The sequence below is a fragment of the Parus major genome, chromosome 5 (assembly GCF_001522545.3).
Source record: "Parus major isolate Abel chromosome 5, Parus_major1.1, whole genome shotgun sequence".
NCBI classification, from domain to species: domain Eukaryota; kingdom Metazoa; phylum Chordata; class Aves; order Passeriformes; family Paridae; genus Parus; species Parus major.
The window spans coordinates 6599613-6625820 of record NC_031774.1 but is presented as its reverse complement, the minus strand read 5'-3'; the positions used below and the strand labels follow the sequence as shown (position 1 = coordinate 6625820).

Genomic DNA, 26208 nt, shown 5'->3' with positions numbered 1-26208 from the left:
GATCAATCCCTGAGGATGGGGCCTGCTCCCCACAGAGCTCACATGGAGCAGTTTGTGGTTCACCGCTGGGTTATTTCACACACAGGGACAGCACCCATCTGTCACTTGAGCCATCCCAGGAGCACGGAGCAGATAAAAAGCAGGATCAAAACGGCCCAGGAGGAGACACGGAGCAGGAGGCTCTCTCCAAAGCACATCCCTCAGTCAGGGACACGCTCCATCCATGTGATGGGGAGATCTGCAGGAAGGTCAGCTCAGCTCATCAGCCTTGTCACCCAGCCCTGAGCACTGAGGGCCACGTCTGGTCATTCCTTGGACACCCCCAGGGGTGGGGACCCCAACACCTCCCTGGGCAGCCCCTTCCAGTGGCTGATAGCCCTTTCCAGGAAGAAATTCCTCCTGGTGTCCAACTTGACTCTTCCCTGGCACAGCTTGAGGCCATCTCCTCTCACCCAGCAGTCCTGACAAGCTGGGGGGACAGGGACACGACCATCAACGTTCTGTCACGCTGTGTCCCACCTCTGCAGGTCTGTGCCCACCATCCAACTGCTCCTGCTGGCTGGATGTTCTGTTTTATGCACCAAAATACACCAGCTCTCCGTGTGCCCACCATCCAACTGCTCCTGCTGGCTTTGATTTAGCCAGTGAATGGAAAAGAACTCGTTTCTCCTGCCCAAAATGCTTTTCTATTCTTTAATTTTTTTTTAATATAGTGTTTCATGTCACACATCACATCAGGTAAGGTTCCTCAGGAAGCGTGGCAAGCTGCCATAAGCTAAAGAGAAATCATATTGTACCCAAATCTCCCAAACCTGGAGAGCAGCTGGAGCACAATTCCAGCAACACTAAAACACGTGATAAACGAAAAAAAAAAAAAAGTGAAGGACATAAACTTCCAGCAGAAGACATTTATGCTCAATCAGACCTCAAGGCAATGCTGGAAGACCACATTTGAGACTTTTACCTGCATGATATTTGGCTTCTTCCACCGGATCTGGAAGTTTCACTTCAGGCCACGGGGGCGAAGTCAGGGAAGTTTTGGCAACAAGTCTGTGAAGGACAAGGTAAAACTCACTGCAGCAAACAGATACTGCCAAGAGATGGAAAACAGGGAGAGGAAAGAAGGAAAAAGGAGTTGGAGTAGAAATGGATATTACTCACAAAAGGCATCAGATTACAGTTAACAATTAGTCAAGAATCTACAATAGCACAAAACCAATCTTAGATATAAAGAGGAGGGAGATTTCTCTTGGAAAACTCCATGAGATGAACACAAAGATCATGATTTCTGAAATCTGAAAATGTAGTAGATTTTGTAAATCCCATCCCAAAATAAAAAGTAAATACCATCCCCCTCAGGAGTGAGCAGTTCAGGTTTTCCTGCACACAGAAATCCACACTTTGCCTAAATAACACAGGAGGCACCAAATGCATAAAATATTCAGGAATCAACATGAGATGCAGTGGAGAAAGCAAAATTGACTCCAAATCCTTTGCAATGATCGATTTACTCTGTAACCCTGAGCCAAACATCCCAAAGGGCTTTAATTTAACAGGAACTGCAAGTACCTGTGAGTACATGACCACAGGCTCCAGCCTCACACGGTTTAGTGAGGATTTTGGGTGCTGCATCATCCAGGCAGAGATCCAAGGATCTCTGATCCTTGAGGATGAGCAGGAAGAGGGAACAGTACATCCTGCCATTCTCCCAGCAGGAATTCTCTGCTCCTGCAGTGTCCCCTCCTGGTCACAGCCAGCAGCAGCTCAGTCCTGCGGGAGATCCCGGCACAGGGAATGGAGTAAAGGCACAACAAGCAGCTCCCAAAGTGCTGGAAAAAGTGAAGCCTGGAGGTCCTACTGGAAGAGGTATTACAGGATTCCAGAAGGGTTTGGCTTGGAAGGGATGTTAAAGCTCATCCAGTCACAACCCAAGGCAGGGACACTTTCCACCAGACCAGGCTGCTCCAAGCCCTCTTCAACCAGGCTTTGAACATTCCCAGGCTTGGGACAAATAAAAAAAAAAAGAAAAAAAAAAATGAAGGGAAGCAGCTTTCTGGAACAGGTGACAGAAGGTAGACAGTGACCAAAGAGCAGCCAAGACTCCTTCCCAGAGGAAAACCAGTCACCCTCCCCACCCTGCAGGCCAGCATCCCAGGGGGAAGAGGCAAAATGATGTGTGACATTACCCTGGCTGTGGGGATGAGCTCTGGGAACTCTGGTGCCGGACCACAGCCGAAAGCAGGGAGGCTGAAAGGGAGAAAAAAGGGAATTAAACACAGGCAGCAGCTGCTGGGCCTTTACAGAATTCCAGAATTATCCAGACTGGAAAAGTCCTCCCTGACCACTGAGTCCAACCTGTGACTGGTCACCACGTTGTCACCCAGCCCTGAGTGCCACATCCAAGCTGGGGACACCTCCAGGGATGGGAAATCCACCACCTCCCTGGGCAGCCCCAAGATTGATGAAGTCTCTTCTCCCTCCCACCCCTTGGATTTTGCTGAAGGGTCCATGCCAAGGTGGAAAGAACTGTGTAAAGCTGATTCTCCTCTTTTGTTAACATTCCTCAGCTTTCAGGCAGCTCCCAGGCGGATGCTGGGAATGACCCAAATCCCTTCCACCTCCGCCCAGGGAAGAGCTCCAGAGCTCAGAGGGGCCAGGAGTCAGCGGTAGAGACCCTGTCAGCCTCCTTCCTTCCCTCCTTCCACCCCAGCAGCTGGCAGAGCTCCCTGCTTCACTCTCTCCTTCCCTCCTTCCATCCCAGCAGCAGCGACAGACCAGTCCATCCATTCCAGCAGCAACCACAGCTCCTTCCTTTCCTTCCCTCCCCACCTTTCAGCTGCAGGCAGGCCATCTTCCTCCCTCATTCCCTCCCAGCAGCAGAGCCTGTTCCTCCCTGTCCCTGTCCCCGGTCCCTGTCCCCGGTCCCCGCTCACCTCCCGCCCGCCGCGCTCGCGCCGCCGCCATCGCGGTGACCTCGCGCCGGACGCGGAACCGCGGGGGCGGGGCCAGGGAGCCCGGGGGGCGGGCCCTGAGGGCCGGGGGGCGGGGCCTGCGCGGGCCATGGCGGCCGAGGCGGCGGAGCGGCACCTGGAGCTGCTGCGGGACGAGCGGGAGGCCGAGTTGGAACAGAGCAGGTGCGGCACTCACGGCACAGGCACCGGCCGCCGGGCACACGGCACCGGCCGCCGGGGGGTTACGGGGCGGCCACAGCGGCTGTGGGGGGGACACGGGAGCGCTGTCACCTGTGGGGAACGCAGAGGGACCCTCAGCTGGGAGCTGCTGTCACCCATGGGCAACACAGAGGGAGCCCTCCCCTGGGGCCCCCTGTCACCTCTAGGAAGCCCTCCTGTCACCTGTGGGAATGCTGCTGGAATCCCACCTTCCTAAGCAGCTCACCCCACAGGGCCCTGATCCATGGGGAATCCTGCTGGACTCACCCCCGTAGCACCAAGCCATCCTCTCAGATGCCCTTGGCGGTACAGACACCCAGCCATGAGGATGGAGGTGCCGGGAGGCAGGAATAGGTCATTCTGCTCTGTCTCCTGGAGCTGTGACCCTCAGCCTCACCCCATGGTGATCCCACCCGTGTGTGGTTCCCAGGGCATGGCAGGAGAGCGTCTCCCTGAAGGAATTGCAGCGGAGGGGCGTCTGCTTGCTCAAGCTCCAGGTCACCAGCCAGAGAACCGGCCTCTACGGGCGTCTCCTCGTGACATTCCAGCCCAGGAAGTGGGATTCGGACGCCGAACTGCCCTCCAACAGCTTTGGGCCTGGTCAGTGACACTCCTTTCTTTCCAAAGAAAGAGATCATACAGTCCTAGAATGGTTTGGGTTGGGAAGGACCTTAAAGCTTACCCAGTCCCACCCCTGCTGTGGGCAGGAATGCCTTCCACTAGCCCAGGTTGCTCCAAGCCTGTCCAGCCTGGCCTTGGACACTTCCAGGAATGGGGCAGCTGCAGCTTCCCTGGATAGTGACACATTTGTCTGTCCCTTCAAACCTTTGCAGGGGACATCGTGGGGCTCTATGAGTCAGCTGGGCAGGGGGACCCGCTGTGCACGGGCGTGGTGACACGTGTCACCCCCAAGGCAGTGACGGTGGCCCTGGAAGAGCCCCGGGATGGGGAGCTGGCCGTGGACCACGAGCGCTCCTTCCGCCTGCTCAAGCTGGCCAACGACGTCACCTACAACAGGCTCAAAAGGTGAGGGCTCACCCAGGCTCACTCTGCCCAGCAGGAGGAGGAGTGACAAGTTTAGTCTGGAAAAGCTCTTCCCAGAGCCTTCCCAGTTTGGATTTGTCCTTCTAGAGCCTCACAACAGCCTCAGTTTAGCCACCTGCTGGCTGGTCCTGCTCTTCCCTTTCCCTCTCCCAGCTGTGTTTTGGTCCTGCTGCATCGCCTCTGGAACACTCTTGTAGGGCATTTTCCATCCTGGTAGGAGTGAACAGCTCCTTGCTGGATAAACACCCTGAAAAAGCAGATTTGGCTGTACCAAGCAGGGACAATGAGAAGTGGAAGCCTGACCAGCACAGGTTGGGAGATGAAGGAATTGTGTGGGATTAGTCTTGTGGGGTAGAATTGTTCAGCTTTGGAATAGTTGAGTCCTTACTCATAGCCTGTCTCTGAGCACTTGGGAGTCTCCAAAGAATTCCTGCTGCGCCTGTAACCTGGATATTCTCTTCTCTGGCAGAGCTTTAACTGCACTCAAGCAGTACCGTGGTGGCCCAGCCTCTGACCTGATCGATGTCCTCTTCTTTGCCTCTGCTCCCAGGGCATTCCCTGAAACAAGTAAGGATCCTTTTTTTATCAGGCTTGATGGGCATCCTTGGGAATTGCCCCCGAGAACACAAACAGCTCTGATCCCTGTTTTTATCCACACATGCAGCCACTTTGCTCCAGAAAAGACCCCAGTGTTCAATCCAAGTCATCAGTGGTGCTGCACCTGGTAGCATTATGTTCATATTGGTTTATACTGGGCACACTTTCCTCGTGGAAAGAACCTTGACAAAAACTTGGATATAAGTAGTATCCACTCTGTTGTGCCTGTTTGAAAAAAGCAAAGATGAAATTATGCAGCTTCGCCTTTCAGAGAAGCCACGGGGAGAGCAAAGCCTCTGATCAACAGCTGTGTCAGGTATCAACAACTGCTAATGGATATTATCCCTTGACAGAAGGGAAGGATGCAAAAGTCAGGGAATGAGGGGCACTGAGGGTGGGGCTGAGCTGCCCAGGAGGGTGAGCTGTGTCTAAGCCATGTACAGAGCTCAGCTCTGCTCTTCCCACTCCTGCTATCCATCCCTGCCAGGCTTCTGTCCCTTTTCCTCCCCTCCACAGCTCCCTGCACTGTTTGCCTTCCTTGGATTCCCAGATTTGGCTGCCCACCATGGTTTGCCTCTCTCCCATTCCCTTCAGCCAGGCTTGACTTCTGATAGGATGTGCCAAGGACAAAAAATGGGTGTTAATGAGTCCTATCCCCATTTCTCTAAGCACTGATCCCAGTCTGAGTGAAACCTTTTAGCCCTTTGGCTGCCTGGGGACCTTGGTGCACTCAAGATTTTAATATTAAATAAAATAATTAAATTTTAATCAACCAACTTTCCTCAACAGTACTTTTACCCCTGAGGGAGCAGAACTGCCTCTAATAAAGGAAAACTTTTCACCACATTGCTCAGCTGGGCCAGGCTGAGCAGAGATGAATTTTCCATCTCAGCACTGGGAATATTGATGGATAGATTGAGCCACACTAGACAGACAGAAGAGGTGTAATATGAACACAAAGGCCTTGCAGTTACCTCCTCCCTTCAGAGCTGCTTTCTCCCCAGCTAGAGAGATGTTGTACCAGCCAGGAATTAAGAGATAATAACTTGGAATAAGCCTGCCCTGAGCTGAAGGGCTCTGCCAGACAAACCTCACAGCACTCAGGCAGCTTTTCCATGTCACAGCCTCTCCTTCCATGACAAAGCACCCATTAGCCTGGTTTCTTTGGGGACCTGTCTCATCCCCTCCGTTACCTGGTTTCAAACAAACCCATCAGCAGCAGGCTGAGTCAATAAACCCTGGACAGCTGATGAAATTGGCTGTCTAGACACACATCTGTGTCAACACCGTTCTGGGATGCGAGACGAGCTCGCTTCCGTCAGAAACCAGGGAGCCACAGGTGGGAGAGAGGGCAGAATCCACTCCAGCAGGTGAAATGTGCAGCTGCAGAAGCCTGAATCTGATTTTTTTTTTTTTTTATTTAAGTGTGGGGGACAAGAGGAGAATCCTAATTTTGCAATCAGGGAATCTTGTAGGTGGGTTCTGACACCGCTGTGCATTTCAGTAATTAATTACCAGACAGCAGCAGCCCAACACAACACATCAAGGCCCAAGTCCTTTCAAAACACTTAAATATGCAACAATAAATACCCTTGGCATAACACAAAAACATGGGACAGGCTGTGGGAAGAACAACCTAAGGAAAAAGGAAAGGAAGGGCTCTCCAGTGGATATGTAGTATCTGCAGCGAAGATTGGGACTGGCTCAAAGCACTTCCCCACCTCACCTTGCTGCCTCCAGGAAGGTGCCAAGTGGAAGAACAATTTTTCCAAAAAGGGCAGAGTCTGAACTGAGCAGGAATTTTGCCCTTATCAGACTCCCTGGGAAGCAGAATCCGGGTGCTCCCCCATCAAAAATTCCCTCCTTGTCTCCCAATTTGACCTGCACTCGTGGCCCTGCTGGAGCTTCCACACCTGGAATCTCCAAACAATCCTCCCCTGATCCCAGCATCCATGTGGGATCCATACATTTTGGGAATGGTTGGGCGAGTGGAGAGGCTTTGCTTGCCAGCAGAGGCCAGCATTGCTCTGCTTGCTGTGCTCCTCCTGGCCGTCCAAGAGGGACATGTCCCTTTTCCCTTTGGAAAGCAGGTTCTGCTTTACCTGTGCTGATAGCTGCCAGCTCTCTCCTGTGCTCCTGGGCTGCAGAAAGTCAGGAATGTTCCTTTTTGTTCCTGGCTCATGTCCAGCTCTGCCCATAGTTGTAAAAACATTTGAAAAGGGAAAAAAGCAATTAAAAATCCTGGTGAAAGGGCAGGAATGTCCTCAGGAAAAGCCAGTCTGGCAGCAGAGTACTGGGGAAGCACCAGGATTTCCAGCAAGACTTTCTTGGCATTTTGGCACTTGCAAAAAAACCTGAAATGCTTCTCATCCCTGTGCCCTGTGACACCTCTTGTCATCACAGGGACTGTGGAGAGGCCTCTGAGATTCTTGGGGAAGACTAAGCAGTCCAGACAACTCAGCTGCCAGATATTTCCTCTGGAGAACAGGAGAAGTTCTGATCCAGGCTGAAGTACCCACCTGGATTTTGTCCAGCAGCATTGGCTGCAGTGAGGTTGTACCAGGGAATAGCTGCTGGGGAGGCCTGGATTGCTCTTGGAGAGGAATATACCATGGAAAGGACCTCCAGCTCTGGAAAACCTGGGCTCTTCTTCCCAGGAAGGGCTGTTCCCATTCCTTTTTGGTGCAAATACCCCTTTCCTGGGCTTGGATATCATGCCCCCAACCCACTGCCTCACCAGAGCTGCTGAAATTGTGCAAAAAAAAAAAATAATCTCAGTTCCTGGGAATGCTGGGGCACCAACCTGGCCAAGGTGATTTGGTTTTTAACACTAATAAATGGACTTGTGCATCAGGGAACAATTACCTGGCCACCAGTGGGACACATTCCAGGGATTTCTTCAGTTGAGGATACCTGGAGCCCAGCTGCTGCAGGGAGAAGAGTTTGGAGGAGCCACAGCATCCCATAAGATGCTCTTCTCTTCTCCCCACCAGTGTGGCCAGCCCAGGAGAGGCACAATCCCAGCCTTCCCACACAGCAGCTCCTGGCAGCCTGTGGTTAGGAGGGATGAGGGTGGGCACAGGCCTGGAGAAGTTCCTGGGCTCATCCTTGAGCAAGGAAGCATCAATGACTCCCACATCCCGGCTGTTCCTCGCTGTGGGAAAAGCCTTTCAGGTTTGAAGCTGTTCTTGCTTTTTCCCCAGCCCATGGGATGCTTCCTGCTTTTGTCTTAGTCATTAACACACTCACCCCAAATTTACATATAAACCAAGAGCCAGGGTGACAGCAAAAAGCACATTTAAGCGCCATTTCTCTCTTCATCATCACCTTCTCAATGAGTGTCTCTTGCTTAACCTCATTTAGTGGTGCTGCTTCAAAAGCTACAGGTTCACCTGCCTAAAACCAGAAGAAACCCCCATGTTTTTAATCCAGCCCTTAATGCAAAGGCAGGGATGAGCCACATGATGCCCAGCAGGGAAGGATGCCCAGAGATGTGTCTTATATAAGCTTTTGTGGGAACGTTATTTTCAGGAAACCTCGGTGTAATGAGTCATCATCCCTGCTGTAATTAACTCCCATAATGAACAAGGAGATTAGCATTAGGATTAGGGGAGGGGGGGATGAGAATAAATTTGGGCCTAAATGAGATAAATCTGGGAGGTTAAAAAGCAGCTTTTGGGAATTCAGTCTCTGCAGTGAAACCAATTCTCTTCTATTGCGATTTGCATATTCTTTTCTCTTTTTTTCCCCTCACTTATCAAAGAAGAAACTAATTTTAGTTTTATAATTTAAATTGCTGTTTGTACCTTTTCCTGCCTTCATTCCCAGTCTTGGCTGACCACCACAGGGCTGCTCTGTTCTGCTCACAGAGGTTTTTCTGGTTTTTCACTGGTGCTGCATTGGGTTTGTTCTCTGGCAGGGATTTGTTTGCCAGATCTGCTACTTCCTCCCCAGTTTTCATTGAAGATTCCACTAAAGATGCTGGTTCCCCTGCAAAACAAACCCAGAGCTCCCTCCAGAGCCAGGAAAACCTACCTGTTTGATGCTGGAGCAGCTAAATGCCTCTTAAATTCTTGGAATTCCACCACTGACTGGCTGAAGGCAAATTATCAGGGCTGGGGAAGCATGAGTGCAGGATGGGGAGAGAGCCTGTATGTTTTGGAAGCATAAAAAGCTTATTTTTACCTTCTCGGGTCCTCCATGACCCACAGTGCTTTCCTCCCAAGGTTCTCCTCATTATCAAATGAAATTGGGCTGGGTGCAGAGAGCTCCATGTATTTCTGGATTTGTGCTTTCCAGCCTCTTCCCAGTGGGGGCTGAGGTCCCAGTGACTCTCCTGCTGTCTCCCCAGAACCTCTGGAGTTCTTCAATGCCTCCCTGGATGAGTCTCAGCAGGAAGCTGTGTCCTTCTCATTGGCTCAGAGGGAGCTTGCCATCATCCACGGGCCTCCCGGCACAGGGAAAACCACGACCCTGGTGGAGATCATCCTGCAGGCTGTGCAGCAGGGCCTGAAGGTGAGACTTGGTGCCAGGGCTGTGGTGACAGGGACCACCTCAGGTGGCCACCAGTGACCAGCTGGCCTTGCGTGGAGACCTCAGAGCAGCATTCCAGTCATGGGAGGGGCATACAGGGAAGCTTTACAGGGATTCTTCATCAGGAACTGGGTTGGATCCCACAAGGGGAGATGGCATCAAATGGGAAGAGAGAAAATTTAGGTTGGATATTGGGAAGAAATCCTTCCCTGTGAGGGTGGAGGGGCCCTGGCACAGGTTGCCCAGAGAAGCTGTGGCTGCCCCATCCCTGGAAGCATCCATGGCCAGATTGGATGGGGCTTGGAGCAGCCTGGGATAGTGGAAGGTGTCCCTGCCCATGGCAGGGGGTGGCACTGGATGGGCTTTAAGGTCCCACCCAGACCATTCCAGGTTTCTGTGATTATTTTGCGCACTCCTGGGCTTTGTGGCAGCTGGAACAGCTCCCATTGGAGCAGCACTAGTCCAGAGCCTGTCTCAGCCTGAAGGGACCAGGGACTTCCCCACAGCTCAGTGCTGACAGAGCTCAGGTTTGGTGCTCACTGGGGTCCCTAGGGAAGTGCTGCAAAGCCAGGAGGGAATCACCCGTGGTGATGCCAGCGGTTTATTCCCAACAGAAGCACACCAGTCTCCCTCTCCCTGCCTCTTCCTGCTTGGATACCTCTGCTGCAGCCTTTGGGTGCCCTCAGAGGTGCCAAGGCCGTGTTTGTCCCCCGGCAGGTACTGTGCTGTGCCCCGTCCAACGTGGCTGTGGATAATCTGGTGGAGCGGCTGGCCGGCCGCGGGGCGCGGCTGCTGCGGCTGGGCCACCCCGCCCGCCTGCTGCAGCCCATCCAGCAGCACTCCCTGGACGCCGTGCTGGCCCGAGGGGACAACGCCCAGATCGTGGCTGACATCAGGAGGGACATGGACCAGGCATGGGTGCGTGGCCCTGCAGCGCATCCCGCGGGGGTGGGAATGTGTATCCCACGGGTATCAGGGAGAAGTTCTTTGCTGGGAGGGTGAGAAGGCCCTGGAGTGGATGTCTCACAGAAGATGTGGCTGCCCCATCCCTGGAAGTGTCCAAGGCCAGGTTGGACAGGGCTTGGGACAACCTGGGATAGTGGAAGGTGTCCCTGCCCGTGGCAGGGGCTGGAATGAGATGATCCATGAGATCCCTTCTAATCCAAAACCATTTTGAAATTCTCTAATCTTCATGTGCTGGAGGGCAGAACTCCTCCTGCCTGAATCCCTCATGGAAGTGGGAAAATTCCAGGCCCTGCTGCTGTGTGGGGAGCTGCTGCCCCTCACATCACCTGTCTGGCCTGATCCATGCCCTCGTCTTTACCAGAGAAACATTCCCATCATTAATTCACTTCCTAACAAGCTGTCTGCCTGTCCTGATACTCCCTCCCACTCTCAGCCACCTCAAGTAGAAAGCAGAGCACATTTTAAAATGCATCCTTAATTTCTTCTTTCTCACCCTAATTTTTCCTAACATTCTCTCACAACATAGCTCCAGTACTTGGGGTGAGGATTTGATGCTAGTTAGGTTATTTTCCTTCCCTTTTCTGGTGGCAGCACTGTCCAAAAGCCATTTTTTTACTTAATTTATTTTCCATCTTTCTCACTGGTGATTAATTTTCCCTTTTATCTCCTTGGGAGGAGTCTGTCACAGAAGCTGCCCTTGACTGCAGAGAGCTCATCTCCAAGGTCCTGACCCATCTTTTCTTCCTCCTGCCTCTGTTTCTCCACTGCCACATTCCCTGCTTTTCACTGGAACAATTTCACCCTTTGCAGCTCCACATTTTGACTCTTCTCTCTCCTTCCCTTCACCCCAGGCCACAGAAGGAGCAGTAACAGAAATGAAAACCTGTGCCCTCCTGAGGCATTTCCTACCCCTTTGTGCCTCCATCCCTCACCTGGCTTCGAGATTCCCTGGAACTCAGCTTCTGGATACTCCTTGCCCCAGCAAGGTTTCAGCCCCACAGTACTGAGAAAGAAATGCAGCACAGTCCAGGGCCAGTCCAGCTCCAGGGATGCTGAGGAGGATCTGGGAACAGTCCAGGAGAATGAGGCAGGGAATCCAAGAAAGAAACAAAGCTCACTCCATGAGCTGGCCTTAAGTAGATTCCCAAACCACTGAGTGGATGAGAAAGTCCATTCATATGAGGCAGGTGGGGATGATTAAAGGTGATATTCCTGATAATCAGGAATAATCCCTAGCTAGGAATGGGTGACATCCAGACTGACCTCATCCTCAGGGCCGGTGATCCCACCCCTGGAATTCCTGAGCCCATTTCGACCACACCTGACAGACACATGGAGGTGTCACAGTTTTAAATTCCCGAGTTTAACCAAAACAGGGGGCTGAGCTCATCCATCCATCCATCCATCCATCCATCCATCCATGGCATAAATCTAGGAACCAGTAGGTCTTACTGTTTTGGCTGCATATAAGAACTTCTGTCTGCAGCCTTTTCATCCTTCCCAAATCATCAGCCTTTCCTCCAGGGAAATAATCCCAGTTTCCATCTGGGATTGCTCAGTGAGCCATAGCTGAGCTGTGGTCCCATGGCTGCTGCTCTGGCAGTGCTGGTGCCCAGTGCTGGTGGATTGGGGTGGTGGATAATACCTGCTAAAAAAAGCCCTGGGCCTATCTGGATCCTGCTCTGGATCCTTTCCAGCAGCTCAGAGAGGCCAGTTTGAGGTGGCAGAACTGCTGCTGGGGCTTGGGGAGCCCTCCTGCTTCCAGAAAGGCTCTGCTTCCTCAGAACAAGATCAGAAATCCCAGTCTCTCCCCCAGCAGAGAAACAAGACTCCTCTTCCCAAATATTCCTCCGTGCCCCATGCCCAGATGCTTTGGCTGGTCATAGACATGACCAGAACTGAGTAGCAGCAGTTGGCTCTATCCCATTTTTTTCTGTTTTCTAGGCAAAAACCAAAAAGGCCCAAGACAAGGGAGAGCGAAGCCATTTTCTGAGTGAGATTAAAACCCTGAGGAAGGAGCTGAAGGAGCGGGAAGAGGCTGCCATGGCTACAGCCCTCAGCCAGGCCAGCGTTGTCCTTGCCACCAACACAGGTGTGAGGTCCTCCTGCTTGTTGTTTTCCTTCCCTTTGCCAGGTAAACCACGGGCAGTGGGATTCTCCCAGCTTCCACTGTGGCACAGGATGTTGTTGAGCACAGAATATGGATGTGGAAGGGCCCCTGTTGGCTCTGAGTAGGAGCTGGGAGTGCAGTGAGTAAACAAGTGCTGCTGGAGGTGTGCAATCTGCTCCCGATTGCATAAATCACATGGGATCGCTTCCCTGCTTGGACCCTTTCCAGGACTGATGGAATCCAGCATGTGTTTCCAGAGCCTGCTCCCAAGGCTGCGTGTGGCTGGTTCTGCACTCACCCAAATGATGTGACATGGGATTTTAGGGAGCAGTTCCAGGTGTCCATCAGGCAGCTGCAGGTGGGAAGGTTTGGCACATGTGGAAGGGCTTTTCTGGCTGGCCTGACTGGGCTGGGACACCGGGAGCTTTTCATACCCCAGGGCTCACTTACAATCTTCAGATCTGGTTGCTCAAGGGTCATTTGCTGAAAGGAAACATCAATAATTTTACATCATAAAAAAGCAAGTTACTGGAATGAATGTTAGTGGAAAGATAAATCCTTCTGTGTCTTAGTCCCTGGGAGCTGGCCTGTCACTCCTTTTTACTTGCCTGAAAGAAAGGGGGAGATTTCCTCCTCCCAGTAAAACTGGTATTTTTGTTGGTCAGCTCTGATTATCCCTGGGACTGGAGCTTCCCAGCCAGCTGGGGGTCTGTGCAAGTGGCAAAAATCGAGTTATAACTGTACTACTCACCAGAGCGGATTCATACAGGCTAGAAAATGGTTTTGGAAGGAAAACAGTGTCTTTGATGGCAAACTTGAATGTCTGAAGTGATGCAGAGCTGCAGAGGCAACAGGATTTACAGTGGTAAAGCCAAATCTCTGCTCTCAGAGCTGCAATAGCACAGGAGCTTTGGAAAAAACATTTCTGTGAATAAGAATCCCCTAGGCTGGGAGACTGCCCTCCTCCTTTTGCACCCTTCTTCTTTGTGAACTTCAGGGCTTCTGGAATTCAGATTTCTGGTCAGTGCCTGGATCACTTATCTGTGGGTCTGGGATAGAGCAGGATGTCTGTTAGGAGACAAATGTTACAAATGGAATTCTGATGTTAAAAATCAGCTCTTGCTGTGGTTCTCTGGTTCCAGTCTCCTTTCCCTTTTCCCAGTGCCACGAGGAGGAGCAGAGGCATAGGGGTCTCAGCCCATCTCCCCCTCTCGGGGTGTCCCTCAGTTACCAGACAGGTGGATCCCCAGTCAGTCCCTCACCCTCTCACTTGGGAATGAGGAGTTTTGTTGGCACTGGGGGGCAGCAGGAAGGTGGGTGTTCCTTGCTCTGCTCCAGATGAAGCACTGGAGCATATTGTTCTCTTTGGCATCTGGGCTTCACTGCTGTTCCCAAAGATACTTGGAAGCTTCTGGGCCCAGATGCCAGGGAAAAAAAGGACAAAGAGGAACTGGCAAAAACAATCCTGACTTACACACATCAATGGATACGTGTTTGGCAGGGCTGAATTCCTAAATCTCTGCAAAGAAACATTATTTCAATTGTCTCAATCACTATTACAACTTGTGAGGTTTGTTTCCAGAGCAGGTTCCTTGCTCTTCCTCGCCTCCCTGCTCATTTGGGAACCTTCTCCTTCCACCAGGTGCTTCCTCAGACGGCCCCCTGAAGCTGCTGCCTGAAACCCACTTTGACCTGGTGGTGATTGATGAGTGTGCCCAGGCTCTGGAAGCCAGCTGTTGGATCCCTCTGCTGAAGGCTCCCAAGTGCATCCTGGCGGGGGATCACAAGCAGCTGCCCCCCACCATCATCTCCCACAGGTAAGAATGCTGCATCCTCCCTGTTCTTTGTGCAGCTTCCCAATCTCTCACATTTGGAGACATTTCATGGTAATCTGTGCTGCCTGCAGGCTCTGTGGAATGCATTTGGGCTTATCCTCAGGCTCATCCAAGTCTTGCCTTTAGTTCTGCTTCTGTGGTTTCCACATTTATTTATTTAATGTATTAATATGTGAATTGGCCCAGTGAGATGCTGCATTATCACACACCTCAGGGATTATAAAACTTCCCAATCCCTACAACGTGGATAATGAGAGCAGTTAGTTTGTGGGAAAGATCTGTGAATAGTGAAAATTGCCTGTGCTTCCAGGGAGATGCTGCAAAGAGTACTGAGGAATCTTTGAGTAATTTAAAACATAAATGTTCTCGTGTTTATCTGGTTTAGGCAGCTCCATATCTGGAATTACTGAACCACAGAGGCAGAGAAATAGGCTGACTTCATAAACATCCTCTCCTGCTTCCAGAAAATAATGAACAAGACGGGTATCTGCCATCTCACTTGGATTTTGAGCACAGGAAATGAAAAATCCAAGGCAGGCAGCAGCTCCCTGCACATGGCCGAGAGATAGTGAGAACAACATTCAGGGGCTGCAGCATCCTCTCATTTTACCTCTCTCAGATGCCCAAAAGCTTGCTGTTCTGCAGATCTTGGCAGGTGATAAGCACATGTTCAACTGCCTGGAAGTGTCCAGGCTGGTGAGCTCCAAAAGCCTCTCCAGAGCCCTCCACTCTTGGTGTCCCTGCTGTTTATTCCCTGTGAATTTGCAGGCTGGCTCTCCATGCCTGGATTTTCCAAGCAAGGCACTTTTTGGTATCTTGTTGGTAGCAAGAAGAAATTGGCCATTTGGTCCTTCTAATTTCAGGGTTATCATTATTTTCTGTAAGTGGTGCATGAAGTCCCTCTTCTCTTCCAGAAAGACTGCATGATAGCTCCATAATGCTCCGTAGCTCCATAGTGCCCATCCAGCTGGATCCACCTCAGCAGCCTCAGCATGTTTTTTCCCCCCCAGACTGTCAGATTAAGGGCGAAACAGTAAAAATCCCAGCTCTGTTACTCTGGAACGGGGCTGATGCTCAGTTGGTGTCACTTTTGGCTCCTCCTTTTGAGACAAAAGCAGCTTTTTTTCACTCCAAAAACATTATAGCAGCTGCTTTTTTTCTGCTCTGTCATGGTGGCTGCTGCCAGGAGCCTTGGCTGGAGCTGGCAGCCTAAAGCTCCTCACATCCTGCAGAGCTCCTGGATCTCCCCCTCCTCCTGCTTGAGGAGCTTTTCTCTCCATCAACTTTTGACTTGGTGGCCTTGGCAGTTCTGGGGGGATGTCAGACTCCATGATCTGAAAGATCTTTTCCACCCTGAATAGCTGTGATACAAATAAATGGGATGCTGGAGAGCCCAGTGTTTGGGCTTTCCACGTTCCCTGCAGGCCGGGAAGCGGCACAGAGGCAGATCCCTTCCACCTCCTTCCATGGGTATTTCCAGAGCTCCTACAAAGGCCCCAAATCACCTGCCACCTCCTCTGTGGTTCAGGGGAAGCAAGGAGCTATTTCCAGAGATGATTCATGCGGAGGACTCCAACCCTTCCGCCCACCTTCCCCTTCTCCATTGATGACAGCGGGCCTGGAGTGGGTGGGCTCCTATTTTTGGGGCCACAGGAAGGGTCTGAAGCTATTGGGGATGAATCCAGGCTGGCAGGAGGCTCGGCTGTTACTACAGCAAGGGAAGTCAGTCCTGCTCAGGCAGGAAGCCTCTGTCCAGCAGGAATGCTGTGGGACTCTATCCACCTTCCTGTTACCTGCTTTTTCCTCCATGGAATCAGCATTTACCTGCTCCTATCAGCAGTGACCCATTGAGGCCTAGGGAATGTTTGACGGAGGGTCTGAAGGCTGCTCCTCTTCCCTGCTTTCTGACACGCCTGGAGCTGTCCCAGGGTGCAGAGGGCATCCCCACACACACCTTCCAGTCCATGCTGGCAAATTCCAGCCCCCTCTGATCCCTCAGATTCCTTCAGCAGCTCCAGCCAACCCTCACAGGCAGCATCTTCCATCTCCTTCCTCCTCTTCCATTTTGTCCTTGTGGGCATCTCCATGCCAGAGCATTTCCTGCAGTCTGACAGGAACATTTGTTTGCCTTGTTGGAGCCCTCATTCCATCCATTTTCCCAATGAATTCATCTCCACATCAGGGCTCTGATGTATTAATTTGGTTCTACTCCCCTCAGGTACTGGCAGATGCTTATCAAACCTCTTGCTCTCAACCCTTTTCCTGGACAAACACAGGGACATTTTGCCACCTTGTTTGTCAATGGGCAGTCTGGATGTCTGCACCATCCCAAATCCATGTGCTGATTCCCATGGAACGTCTGAATGGAGTTCCTTTCACTTTGTCACTGAAGTGCCAGGCCTTGGGTTTCTCTGGTAGCCCCCACAGCTGGAATGTTGCGGTGCACATCCATGAATTAAATCCATTAATGTGGAGTTCCTGAGGTGGGAAAACACAGTGACCTCCTTCTCCAGGCTTTTCCTGTCAAATCCAGCATGTACTGCAGGGATCAGTCACACCAGCATCTCCTGTCTCAGGGATGAATAAGGAAAGATACACCATGACTGAGGACACAGCTCCAGCCTTCCATGGGAAACAATTCCTGTTTTTCTCATAGTACTGATCATTCTGGACACGTTCAGGGCAGGCTGGCCAAGCACAGCATTTCCTGCAGGCAAAACAAGGTGAAACCATGTTAGCAACAAATCCTGCTTGCTGTGGGCTGGGTTTGGGAATTCTGCCTTTCCCAGCTGTGCTTTAGGCACTTTACAGTAGATATTCCCAAGCATCCCATGCATGATTCTGTCTGTCCAACCTCTTATCCTGATTTTATTTCTCTAAAGCAATCAATAGGTAAAAAACATCTGCTCAGGGCACTCAGGATTTCATTGGCAGAGAAATCAACCACCGGAGGAATTTATCAAGTGGTAAAATAATAGCAAATTATTAACAGGTGAAATATTCCCGAGCAGATTAATTCCTCATTATTAATTCAGCATATAACCTCCTGTGGATCCCTGTGGTGGGAATGGTGCTGGAAGGGTAGGGAAGAGCATCATTCCTGAGGCTTGCTGTGAGGTTTGTTGGCTCTTTCAGGCATGTGCTTCATCCTGAGTGCCAACAGCTCTCCCTGCTAAATCTCCTTCCTCTCCAGGAGATCCAGGCTCTGTGGGCAGAGCGGAGCTGGGAGAATCAAGTTAATTCCTGATAACGGGAATGCATCCCCCAACCCCACATCTTGCCATGTCCCCTCATCCCATCCATCCCAGCCCACCTCTGACAAACTGCTGACTCCCACGTCCTGCAGCTCTGTCCATCCAGAGGTTATTCCCCTTTTTTTGCCTGTGTGCTGCACCCTGTGATTCAGCGAGGAGGAGAGCTAACGAGGGAAAGATTTGTCCTTAATTGTCCCTTCTGCAGGTTTAATGACTTGGCAGTCTCTTGTCACATTTCCCAAGTGCCTGTGGTGAGTGTGGCAGGGCTGGCTGGTGCCACAACAATCCACTCACTGTGGGGCCGTGTAGCGCTGGAATTCCCCCGGCAGGGATCGGATGCGTGCTGTGCCCCAGAGCTTGATGGAAAGCATTTTCCTGAGCTGTTCCCTGTCATCATTCCATCATCTTCATGCTGCTTCATTGTGTCTGGCAGCCACCAGCACCCCTCAGTGTCAGCCTCAATATGAAAAATCTCCATACGCTCACAAAATCCAAGCGCAACGACTTCCCATCCTTCTTCCTCAGACAGTGCCTTCCAACAAATCCTCCATGGGCCCAGGAGAAAGCAAATAGGCTCCTGAAAGGCTGAATTCTGTAGGAATTTGATTAGTTTGTGCCACATATATGAACAAGGGGCACTGCAGGATGTGATGGGGATTTAATGGGTGAAAAAGCAAGAAGTGTGGTGTATCCATGCACAGGATGAATGACCAGGGAAGGATGGAAATGCTGGAGCAGCAGGGGTTTTGATGAAACCAGCAAGGGTTGGCTGTGTGAGCAGCAGGCATTCCAAAATTTGGGGTGGAGCTCTGATCCTAATACACTGGGTGATGCTGATGCCATGGCTGAGCTTGCAGGAGCACCGGTGTAGCCTTACACTGATGGATCACAGAACCATGGAATCACTGAAGTTGAGAGTGACCTCCAAGACCACTGAGTCCACCCTGTGACCGATCCCCACCTTGTCAATCAGGCCAGAGCGCTGAGTTCCACATCCAGTTGTTCCTTGAACACCTCCAGGAGTGGTGACTCCCCAGGCCATACTGTTGGCATTGCTTTACATTGAATTATAGGGGCGGGATCCGTGTCCGAGCTTCTGTGATCTCATGGCCCAGGTCTGTCCCTGAGGGTGAGACAGACAGCACTGTTGGCACCCAGGTAGAACAGAGGTGACAGTGCCACCCCAGGGGAGCCACACGAAGGTGCTGAGCAGGGCTGGAGTGCAGTTGCTCCCACAGCATTCCCACTGACACGCTCGGCCCTGACGGACACGGTGTGTGTCGGGAAGGGCTGGCTGAGTCCCATCCTGCCCTGGGCCATCACTGGGGGACAGGCACTCCCACTCTGAGGTGCTTCTCCATGCAGGGCTGCAGCTGAGGGGCTGTCCCTGAGCCTGATGGAGCGGCTGGCCGGGCACTACGGGGAGCAGGCGGTGCGGATGCTGACGGTGCAGTACCGCATGCACCGGGACATCATGGAATGGGCGTCCTCGGAGCTCTACGGCGGCCGGCTCAGCGCTCACCCCTCCGTGGCACAGCACCTGCTCAGGTGGGGCACTTGGCAGGGTTTTTGTTTCAGCCATTGTTTCATTGAGGAGACATTACTGGGGGGGAGCGTTTTGTCCTTTTTGTTCTCTAATCAGAAGTGATACACAGTTGTCTTCTCCCTGCTCCTTTGCTATGGTAATCATGGAATCCCAGAGCGGTTTGGGTTGGAAGGCTGGAAGCCCACCCAGTCCCATGCCATGGGCAGGGACACCTTCCACTAGACCAGATTGCTCCATATTCCATCCAGCCTGGCTCTTCCAGGGATGGGGCAGCCACAGCTCGTGTGGACATTGCTGCAACATCAGCCTCAGTAACTGGCCCTTTCCCAAATACCTTGTGCAGGGACCTGCCGGGCGTCTCCTCCACAGAAGAGACCAGCATTCCCTTGTTGCTCATAGACACCGCTGGCTGTGGCCTGTTTGAGCTGGAAGTGGAGGATGAACAGTCCAAGGGGAATCCAGGTACCATTGGCCAGAATGGATGGACTGAGGTGCTCAGCTCACCACACGCTTGGCCATGTCCCAGAGATGTCTCCCTGGGGAAGGTGGGGTCACAGAGAGCCTTGCTTAGCTGAGAGATCATTCCCTCCATAAATCCTCAATCTCCAGGGACTCCAAGCTCTGTTTGAGCTCTGGTGACAGTGTCCAGCTTGTGGGTGGCCTCTCTGGCTGCTGTGTCACCTTGCAGGGACATTTCTCCATGCTGAGGGCTGGGGGACAGGGAGGAGAATCCCTGTGGCAGGTGCTTTACACCAAGGAAGGGCAAACAGCAGCAGGCAGAGCACAGGCCTGTTTTGGAAAGGCTGTGGATAAGGCTCAGAATTACCACCCAGTCCTCTGCTCCTTCCATGTCTCAGAGATCCTGTCTGTCTCTTCTCCATGGATTTTCCTAGGACACCAAGTTCTGCCACTTTTCACCTGAAAAAATAAGTTTTGTTAACAGAGCTTGAGTGCAAAGTCAGGTTGGAAAATACAAGGGCAGTTTTTACCAGTTTAAATATCTTTTTACTTTCTGTTTGAGCCCCACCATCATTTAAGTCTCATTTTTCCATGCACCATTTCCAGGGCCCTGCTGAACACAACAGGCTCTTCTTCCCTCACAGACAGCCAAAAAGCCTGGTCTGAGAGAACTCAGGGATTTGGAGCAAGGGATTAGAAGCAGATCTCCCCAAATTTGGGAGGCAGCCTTTTGGCACAGCTCACTGCAGAGTCTTGATGTTTATCACTGCAAAGCAGAAGCCCAGCCAATAAAACATGAAATAATTCATATAGGATTTAATTTTTCCCCTCAGATCCCTCTGAACCAGGCATCATCTTGGATAACCAGTTCATAACAGCATTTCCTGCTGTTTTGGGGGAGGTGGGCACATTCCTCCAGCCTCTATTCCCTGTCACACTCTGTTCCTGTCCCAGGGGAGGTCCAGCTGGTGGGGATGCACGTCCAGGCCTTGGTGGACGCTGGTGTGAAGGCCAAGGACATCGCTGTGGTGGCCCCCTACAACCTCCAGGTGAGCTGACCCTCTCTCAAGGCATCCCCCTTCTCCCTGCACACAGAGCACCACAAGATCCCAGAGAGCTGCAGAGCCAAATTTAACCAGCATTTGGGACCAACTCCTGCACCTTTGAGCAGCTTGAGGCCATGGAGGAAAGAGCTGCTAGTGAGGTGTTCCACTCAAAGCCTCAGGAGACGCCCGTGCTCGTCCTTGTGGGTTTGGGAGGAAGGGATTTTCCCCAAAACTGTGCCATTTTAATCCTTTTCACCCCTGTATTTCCTTGAAAAGCAACCCTTGGCCTGTTTCTCAGGTGGACATGCTCCGACAGCACCTTTGCCACAGCCACCCCGAGCTGGAAATTAAATCAGTGGATGGTTTCCAAGGAAGGGAGAAGGAGGCAGTGATCCTGTCCTTTGTCAGATCCAACAGGAAAGGTAAGACCTCACTGCTGGAGCCTTGCTCCCAGGGGAATGGGGAGGAAAGTCATGTAGCCAAGTGCTGTGGTTTAATTGCAGTGCTCTAACACTTGGCTCTGGATGGATTTACTGGCAAACCCTCCCTTTTCAGCCTTTTTTGTTTGATTAACGAATATATTTGCTGTCAGGAGGAGGCTCCCATAGTACAGCAGGTCCAGGACTGATCAGTTTGAAGGTTTCTTGGCCCTTGAGGCCTCAGAAATTATTTAAACCAGGGCACTAAGAATATCACATCCCCTTAGCCCCACATTTAGGGGAGTTGGGGGGTAATTTATTGGGTTTTGAGCCCATTTTGTGTCAGTTCCCTGCAGAAAGCGAGCAGGAGCTGGCATCCCAAGCCATGCACAGAAAATGCTGCTTTTGGGAGCAAAATCTAGAGCAGAAAATCAAGTTCTTTGCTATCAGCAGCTGCAGTGAAAGTTAATAGCTGGAAAAAAGCTGCTGCCCTCGGGGCACAAGGCTCCTGTGCGGGGAGCTGAAAGGTTTTGTGGAGCTGGCTGAGCAGGATCGCTCTGTGATCACCTCTGTTCCATGCTGGGATCAGTTCCCTTTCCAAACCCACAGCCCTGTGGCCCTACCTGTGCTGCTGGAGGTGAAATGCTGAGTGCTGAGGGCTGGAATGAGAAAAAAAGGGGAAAAATATGCGTGTAAGGAGGAGGTGCCTCTTTTTCTAAGCCTAGAGAAGGAAAAGCAGCCTTGTGGGGAGAATGGAGGTGGGGACAGCACTAAGAATAGTCCTGATCCAGGAGTGACTCACCCCTGTGCTGGTGAGAGCTGGTGGCCCTGGGATGGTGAGTGTCCCACAGCACCTTCTCCTGCACAGGGAGAGGCCAAAGCTCACGTGTGGGGCAGGAATTGTTTTCCTGGGGGCACAGAGAGGCTTCTCCTTGATCTGTCCCTCTGCAGCCATTCCTGATCCAGCAGGAAATCTTCCTTTAAGAGGAAATTTTTCACTGTGAGGGTGGTGAGGCCCTGGCACAGGTTGCCCAGAGAAGCTGTAGCTGCCACATCCCTGGAAGTGTCCAAGGCCAGGTTGGATGGGGTTTGGAGCAACCTGGGATAATGGAAGGTATTCCTGGCAGGGGGTGGAACTGGATGAGCCTTAAAGTCCTTCCCAGCCCAAACCATTCCAGGATTCAAAGGAGTTGGATTTTCCCCTGCAGCTGGGTTAAACCTCATCAGATAAACTGGGAATTGTTCTCTGAGCTGCAGAGCTGGGAGAGGGGCTCCCCCTCACCCTGTCCCTCCAAGGCAGCACAATGAGGCTGCTGAGGCAGAGCCAGGCTGGGCACTGCTCCGGCAGAGGCATTAATCTCTTCCCGACTGGCCTCCTCGCTGTTCCCTGGAGCTGGGAGCTCGGCAGCCACCCACGCTGCGCTCTCGCTGGCTGATCCTGCCTGAGTCATCCCGGCACTGCCGGCTCCGGCTGCTGTCTGTGAGCAGAGCAAAACCCCCCCAGATTCCCAAATGGCTGCTCCTACAGACCCTCAGAGAATTTGGGAGCAGGGGGGAGTTCTTTACCTGCAGTCCCCACTCTGTCGCAAGGTGAGCCTTTTCCATGCTGCTCCATCTTATGTTTGCTCCCAGCTGAGCTCGTGTCATGGGCCAGGCAGGGAGATATTTCCCCTTTCCGTGTGCCTTCCATCCTCTTCCCAACCCCAGGAGCTCAGTGTGGAGCCTTCCACAGGTAGGAAGAGGAACAGGTGTGAGCAGGGACCAGAGCCCCATAAACACCAACTCTCACCCTCCAACCAAGAAATCCTTGGATCACTTGGACCAAATCCCTACTTGCAGGCAGCCCTGTCCCCTCTGGCATCCCTTCCCTCCTGTCTTCCCAGGTGAGGTGGGCTTCCTGGCCGAGGAGCGGCGGATCAACGTGGCGGTGACGCGGGCACGGCGCCAGGTGGCCGTGGTGTGTGACAGCCACACCGTGGGAAGCCGCCCCTTCCTGCGGCGCCTCCTGGACCACCTGTCCCAGCACGGCCTCGTGCGCTCCGCCTTCGAGTACCTGGATGACCTCGTGCCCCAAAACTACCCCGGGGAGGGCTGTGCCCAGCGCCAGCAGGGCCCCAAAACACCGGGCCCCAAAGCGAGGCCAGCTCCGGCTGGGAAGCTCAAGGCGGCAGCAGCCGGAGCAGGGAGCCAGAAACCGGGAACACGGAGCTCCCCGAGCGCTGCCGGAGCTGGGAGAGATGGCTCAGGGTCAAAGGAGGGTGGGGACAAGTTCAGGGCCATGCTGGCGGCCTTCCTGGTGAGCAGCGAGGTGCAGCTGGATTTCCCGGCATCCCTGAATTCCCACGAGCGGATGCTGGTTCACGTGCTGGCCGAGGAGTACGGGCTGCAGCACCTGAGCTCCGGGGAGGGCCGGGACAGGTACATCAGCGTCCGCAAGAGACTCCCCAAGCAGCCCCCACTTCCCTCTGAGCCCCCGCTGCCCTCCGAGCCCCCGCTGCCCTCCGAGCCCCTTCCTGAGCCCCAGCATCCCAGCGGGAACACCCCTGACCTTGCGGAGCCAGAGGAAGTCAACAAGGGCTCAGGGAAAGTGGACCTGAAATCCCTGCACCTGGAGAGAGTCCAGAGGGAGAAAGCCAGGCGGGAGGAGGCAGCGAGGAAGGTGCAGGAGCCCAGCCGTGGCAGCAGGAAAAAGGACAAGAGCGAAGCCAAAGGTGGGTCAAGCTTTTTCTAACCAGCACAATTAATGCTCTTCCTTGAATGGATCCCGATGGGTTTGCTCCAGTCTTTGGGATTTGGGCATAGAGCATATGGCTCTTGGAAAGCTGCAGGGAGGTGGGAACTGGCTGCAGTATCCAGGTAGAGGGGTTTGGATACCTGGAGGCGCATTCCTTAAGTCAAAGGAAAAACACTTTTCCTTTCGGGACCCTTTTGCAGGATAGATTCTCGGGAATCACATGGGAGGCTCCCAAGGGCAGGGAGAGGAGCAGAGGGGAATACCTGGCCCATGCTGAAGGATGTAAAGGGAGAGGCTGCCCTGTAGCTGCAGGAGGGTGGGTTTGTTCCCAGGCCCCAATCCAGATGTGTGCTCACCTTTCCCAGGAAAACCGGTGATCGGGAGCGCAGCCGGAGAGGATTTTGACGCTCTGATTGCCGCTGCCATCAAAGCTGACAGGACCTGTGGCTTCCCCCGTTGCAAGGCCTCTGTCACCACCCTGGGCCAGCTCTGCCACCACTGCCAGCGGCTCTTCTGCCTCAGCCACCACATCCCCGAGGTAAGGAGGGGCAGGATGGGCTTAGCCTGGGAATTTTCCCTGTGGAGCTCCCTGGGCAGGGTTTCCTTGCAGGGAGCTTGAGCAGAGCCCTCCCTGTCAGCGCCTGTGCTGAGCTCAGGTACACAGGGCTGGCAGGTGCTGACACCTGGGGCTCTGCTCACCTCTTTCTGAGGGCTTTTCAGTCTTCCTCTCATTTTGTGCCCTTCTTTACCATTTTCTGGCACTTATACTCTGAGGCTGTGTGGATAAAGTGAGGCAGGGAGCAGAAATGGAGAAGCACAAGTTTCAGGCTCAAGTGAACCTGCACTGAATTCCCAGCTCTTTGCACATTCCCTCTGCTTTCTGAGGACAATCCCAGCCCTTTGAAGATTCTCTCTGAATCCTGGAGACAGGTCAGGCATGGTGCAGTGCTGCCTGGCCTGCAGTTCAGAATTCCCTGTGTCTTTGTTCCTCATCCCACAGCTTCCACACCCTGTGGAGCCTCCCGGAGCTCAGCAGCCCTATAAATCCTTGGCACACTTTTCCTTCTGTCAAGAGCTATCTGTTTCCATGGCAAGGAATAGTTGTATTTATGGTCACTCACCAGCCAGGGGGATGGAGATTTATTCCCTGCAGAATGGCCTCTCCCTGCTGAATTGTAACGAGGCTTCAGCAATTGTAGGGATTCAAATCCACGTCAACCCAACCCCAGGAAGGGCTGTCACAGCTCTGAGGGAACAGGCTGGGTCCCCACTCCATGGAAGCATAAATGACTTTGGGATGGGCCAAGAAAAGGGATCAGATTTTAGGATCTCACCTGCGAGAGATAATTCCAGTGTTGGATTTGGCTCATTAAAGGAGCAGATTTATGGCTAAAAAAGGTCTCCTTTTCCCCAAAACGCCTTTCCCAGTTCACTGGAAAGGAGGTGGAAGGAGCCACTTGAACCATCCCAAAGGATGATTTACCTGCTGTTCAGAGCCCAGGACCTGGATCTTTAGATTTTGTTCTGTGTGAGAGGAGCTATAAATGATGGTTTAATAAAATACAGAATAATAAATATTAATTATTAATTTTAAACAATAAGAATAAATCTATAAAAAGATAGAATCTAAATATAAAATGAAACTAAATAAAAATAAAATAAATAGGATAAATAGTAAACAATGATAAATAATAAAAAAATAATGAATTGAAATGATAAAAATATGTATGTATATAAAGCAATATACCAAGACAGTAATATAATAATATATAACATAATGATAATAATGGCTGTAAATGAGGGGAGATGATTTTAGGGGAATGCAAAGCAGGCAAAAGAAAGAGTTCCAGGCTCAAGGTGTGAAAGCCCCTGGTTCCCACATGGGAGATCCCTGCCCCACTTCCCGGTGTCCGTTCTCTCCCACCAGGTCCACGGCTGTGGGGAGAAGGCCAAGGCCCACGCACGGCAGCGGATCAGCCGGGAAGGGGTCCTGTATCCCGGGAGTGGCTCCAAGGACAAATCCCTGGATCCCACCAAGCGAGCCCACCTCCAGCGGCGCCTGGACAAGAAGCTCAGTGAGCTGACGAGCCAGAGGAAGGGCAAAAAGAAAGACAAAGAGAAATGAGGGACCCGAATCCTGCTTTTTTAACCTCAAAGCCGCAGCTCAGCCCCTCCGGGGCAAAGCTGCTGGGTGGAATAGGGGCTCCATTTTGGGGGGAAAACCAGGAGCTGGGAGCCTGCCTGAGATGCAGGGCCGAGGCAGGGGAGGGAGAGCTGCTGTACTGTCCTGGTTATCCATATGGACAGGGTGATGGATGCACTCAGTGGCCAGAGCACGCTGGTAAAACGGGCAATAAACACCCAAAGCTGTCACTGTCACATCGGTCCCCGCAGCAGCAAATGATGGATGCCCTGCAGCAGGGCATCGAAAAAGGCACCAGAAACCCTGGGTGACCCCGTGTTCCAGGGAGGATGACTGAGGAAATGGATGTGTC

The 26208-nt window shown here is 52.3% G+C and overlaps 2 protein-coding genes across 6 annotated transcripts in view; one reads left to right on the top strand and one right to left on the bottom strand.

Moving 5' to 3' along the window:
* The window catches only part of MRPL21 (mitochondrial ribosomal protein L21), a 15984-nt gene extending 7336 nt beyond the window's left edge, over positions 1 to 8648 (bottom strand). The window contains exons 1-3 of one of the 4 annotated variants that reach the window (XM_033515293.1): positions 8618 to 8648; positions 2187 to 2247; positions 965 to 1050 (exon numbers count right to left, since the gene is read on the bottom strand). In XM_033515293.1, the coding sequence (XP_033371184.1) occupies positions 965 to 1050; positions 2187 to 2247; positions 8618 to 8633 (163 nt within the window). In that variant the 5' untranslated portion in view covers positions 8634 to 8648. Of the gene's footprint in view, positions 1 to 964; positions 1091 to 1569; positions 1712 to 2186; positions 2248 to 2933; positions 2993 to 4602; positions 4622 to 8617 lie in introns of those variants that run through there. The other 3 variants (XM_033515294.1, XM_015632261.1, XM_033515292.1) reach the window with 3 other exon arrangements.
* IGHMBP2 (immunoglobulin mu DNA binding protein 2) lies at positions 3051 to 26092 on the top strand. Of its 2 annotated transcripts, XM_015630634.1 has the most exons (15): positions 3051 to 3134; positions 3601 to 3770; positions 4004 to 4196; positions 4684 to 4781; positions 9163 to 9326; positions 10062 to 10262; positions 12255 to 12402; positions 14063 to 14237; positions 18875 to 19057; positions 19399 to 19517; positions 20469 to 20563; positions 20859 to 20982; positions 22863 to 23690; positions 24079 to 24251; positions 25641 to 26092. In XM_015630634.1, the coding sequence occupies exons 1-15, from the start codon at positions 3061 to 3063 to the stop codon at positions 25836 to 25838; spliced, it is 2943 nt and encodes a 980-aa protein (XP_015486120.1). In that variant the 5' UTR covers positions 3051 to 3060; the 3' UTR covers positions 25839 to 26092. The 2 variants fall into 2 exon arrangements, with proteins under 2 accessions (XP_015486120.1, XP_015486121.1); XM_015630635.1 differs by lacking the exon at positions 10062 to 10262.
* Positions 26093 to 26208: the final 116 nt, after the last annotated feature.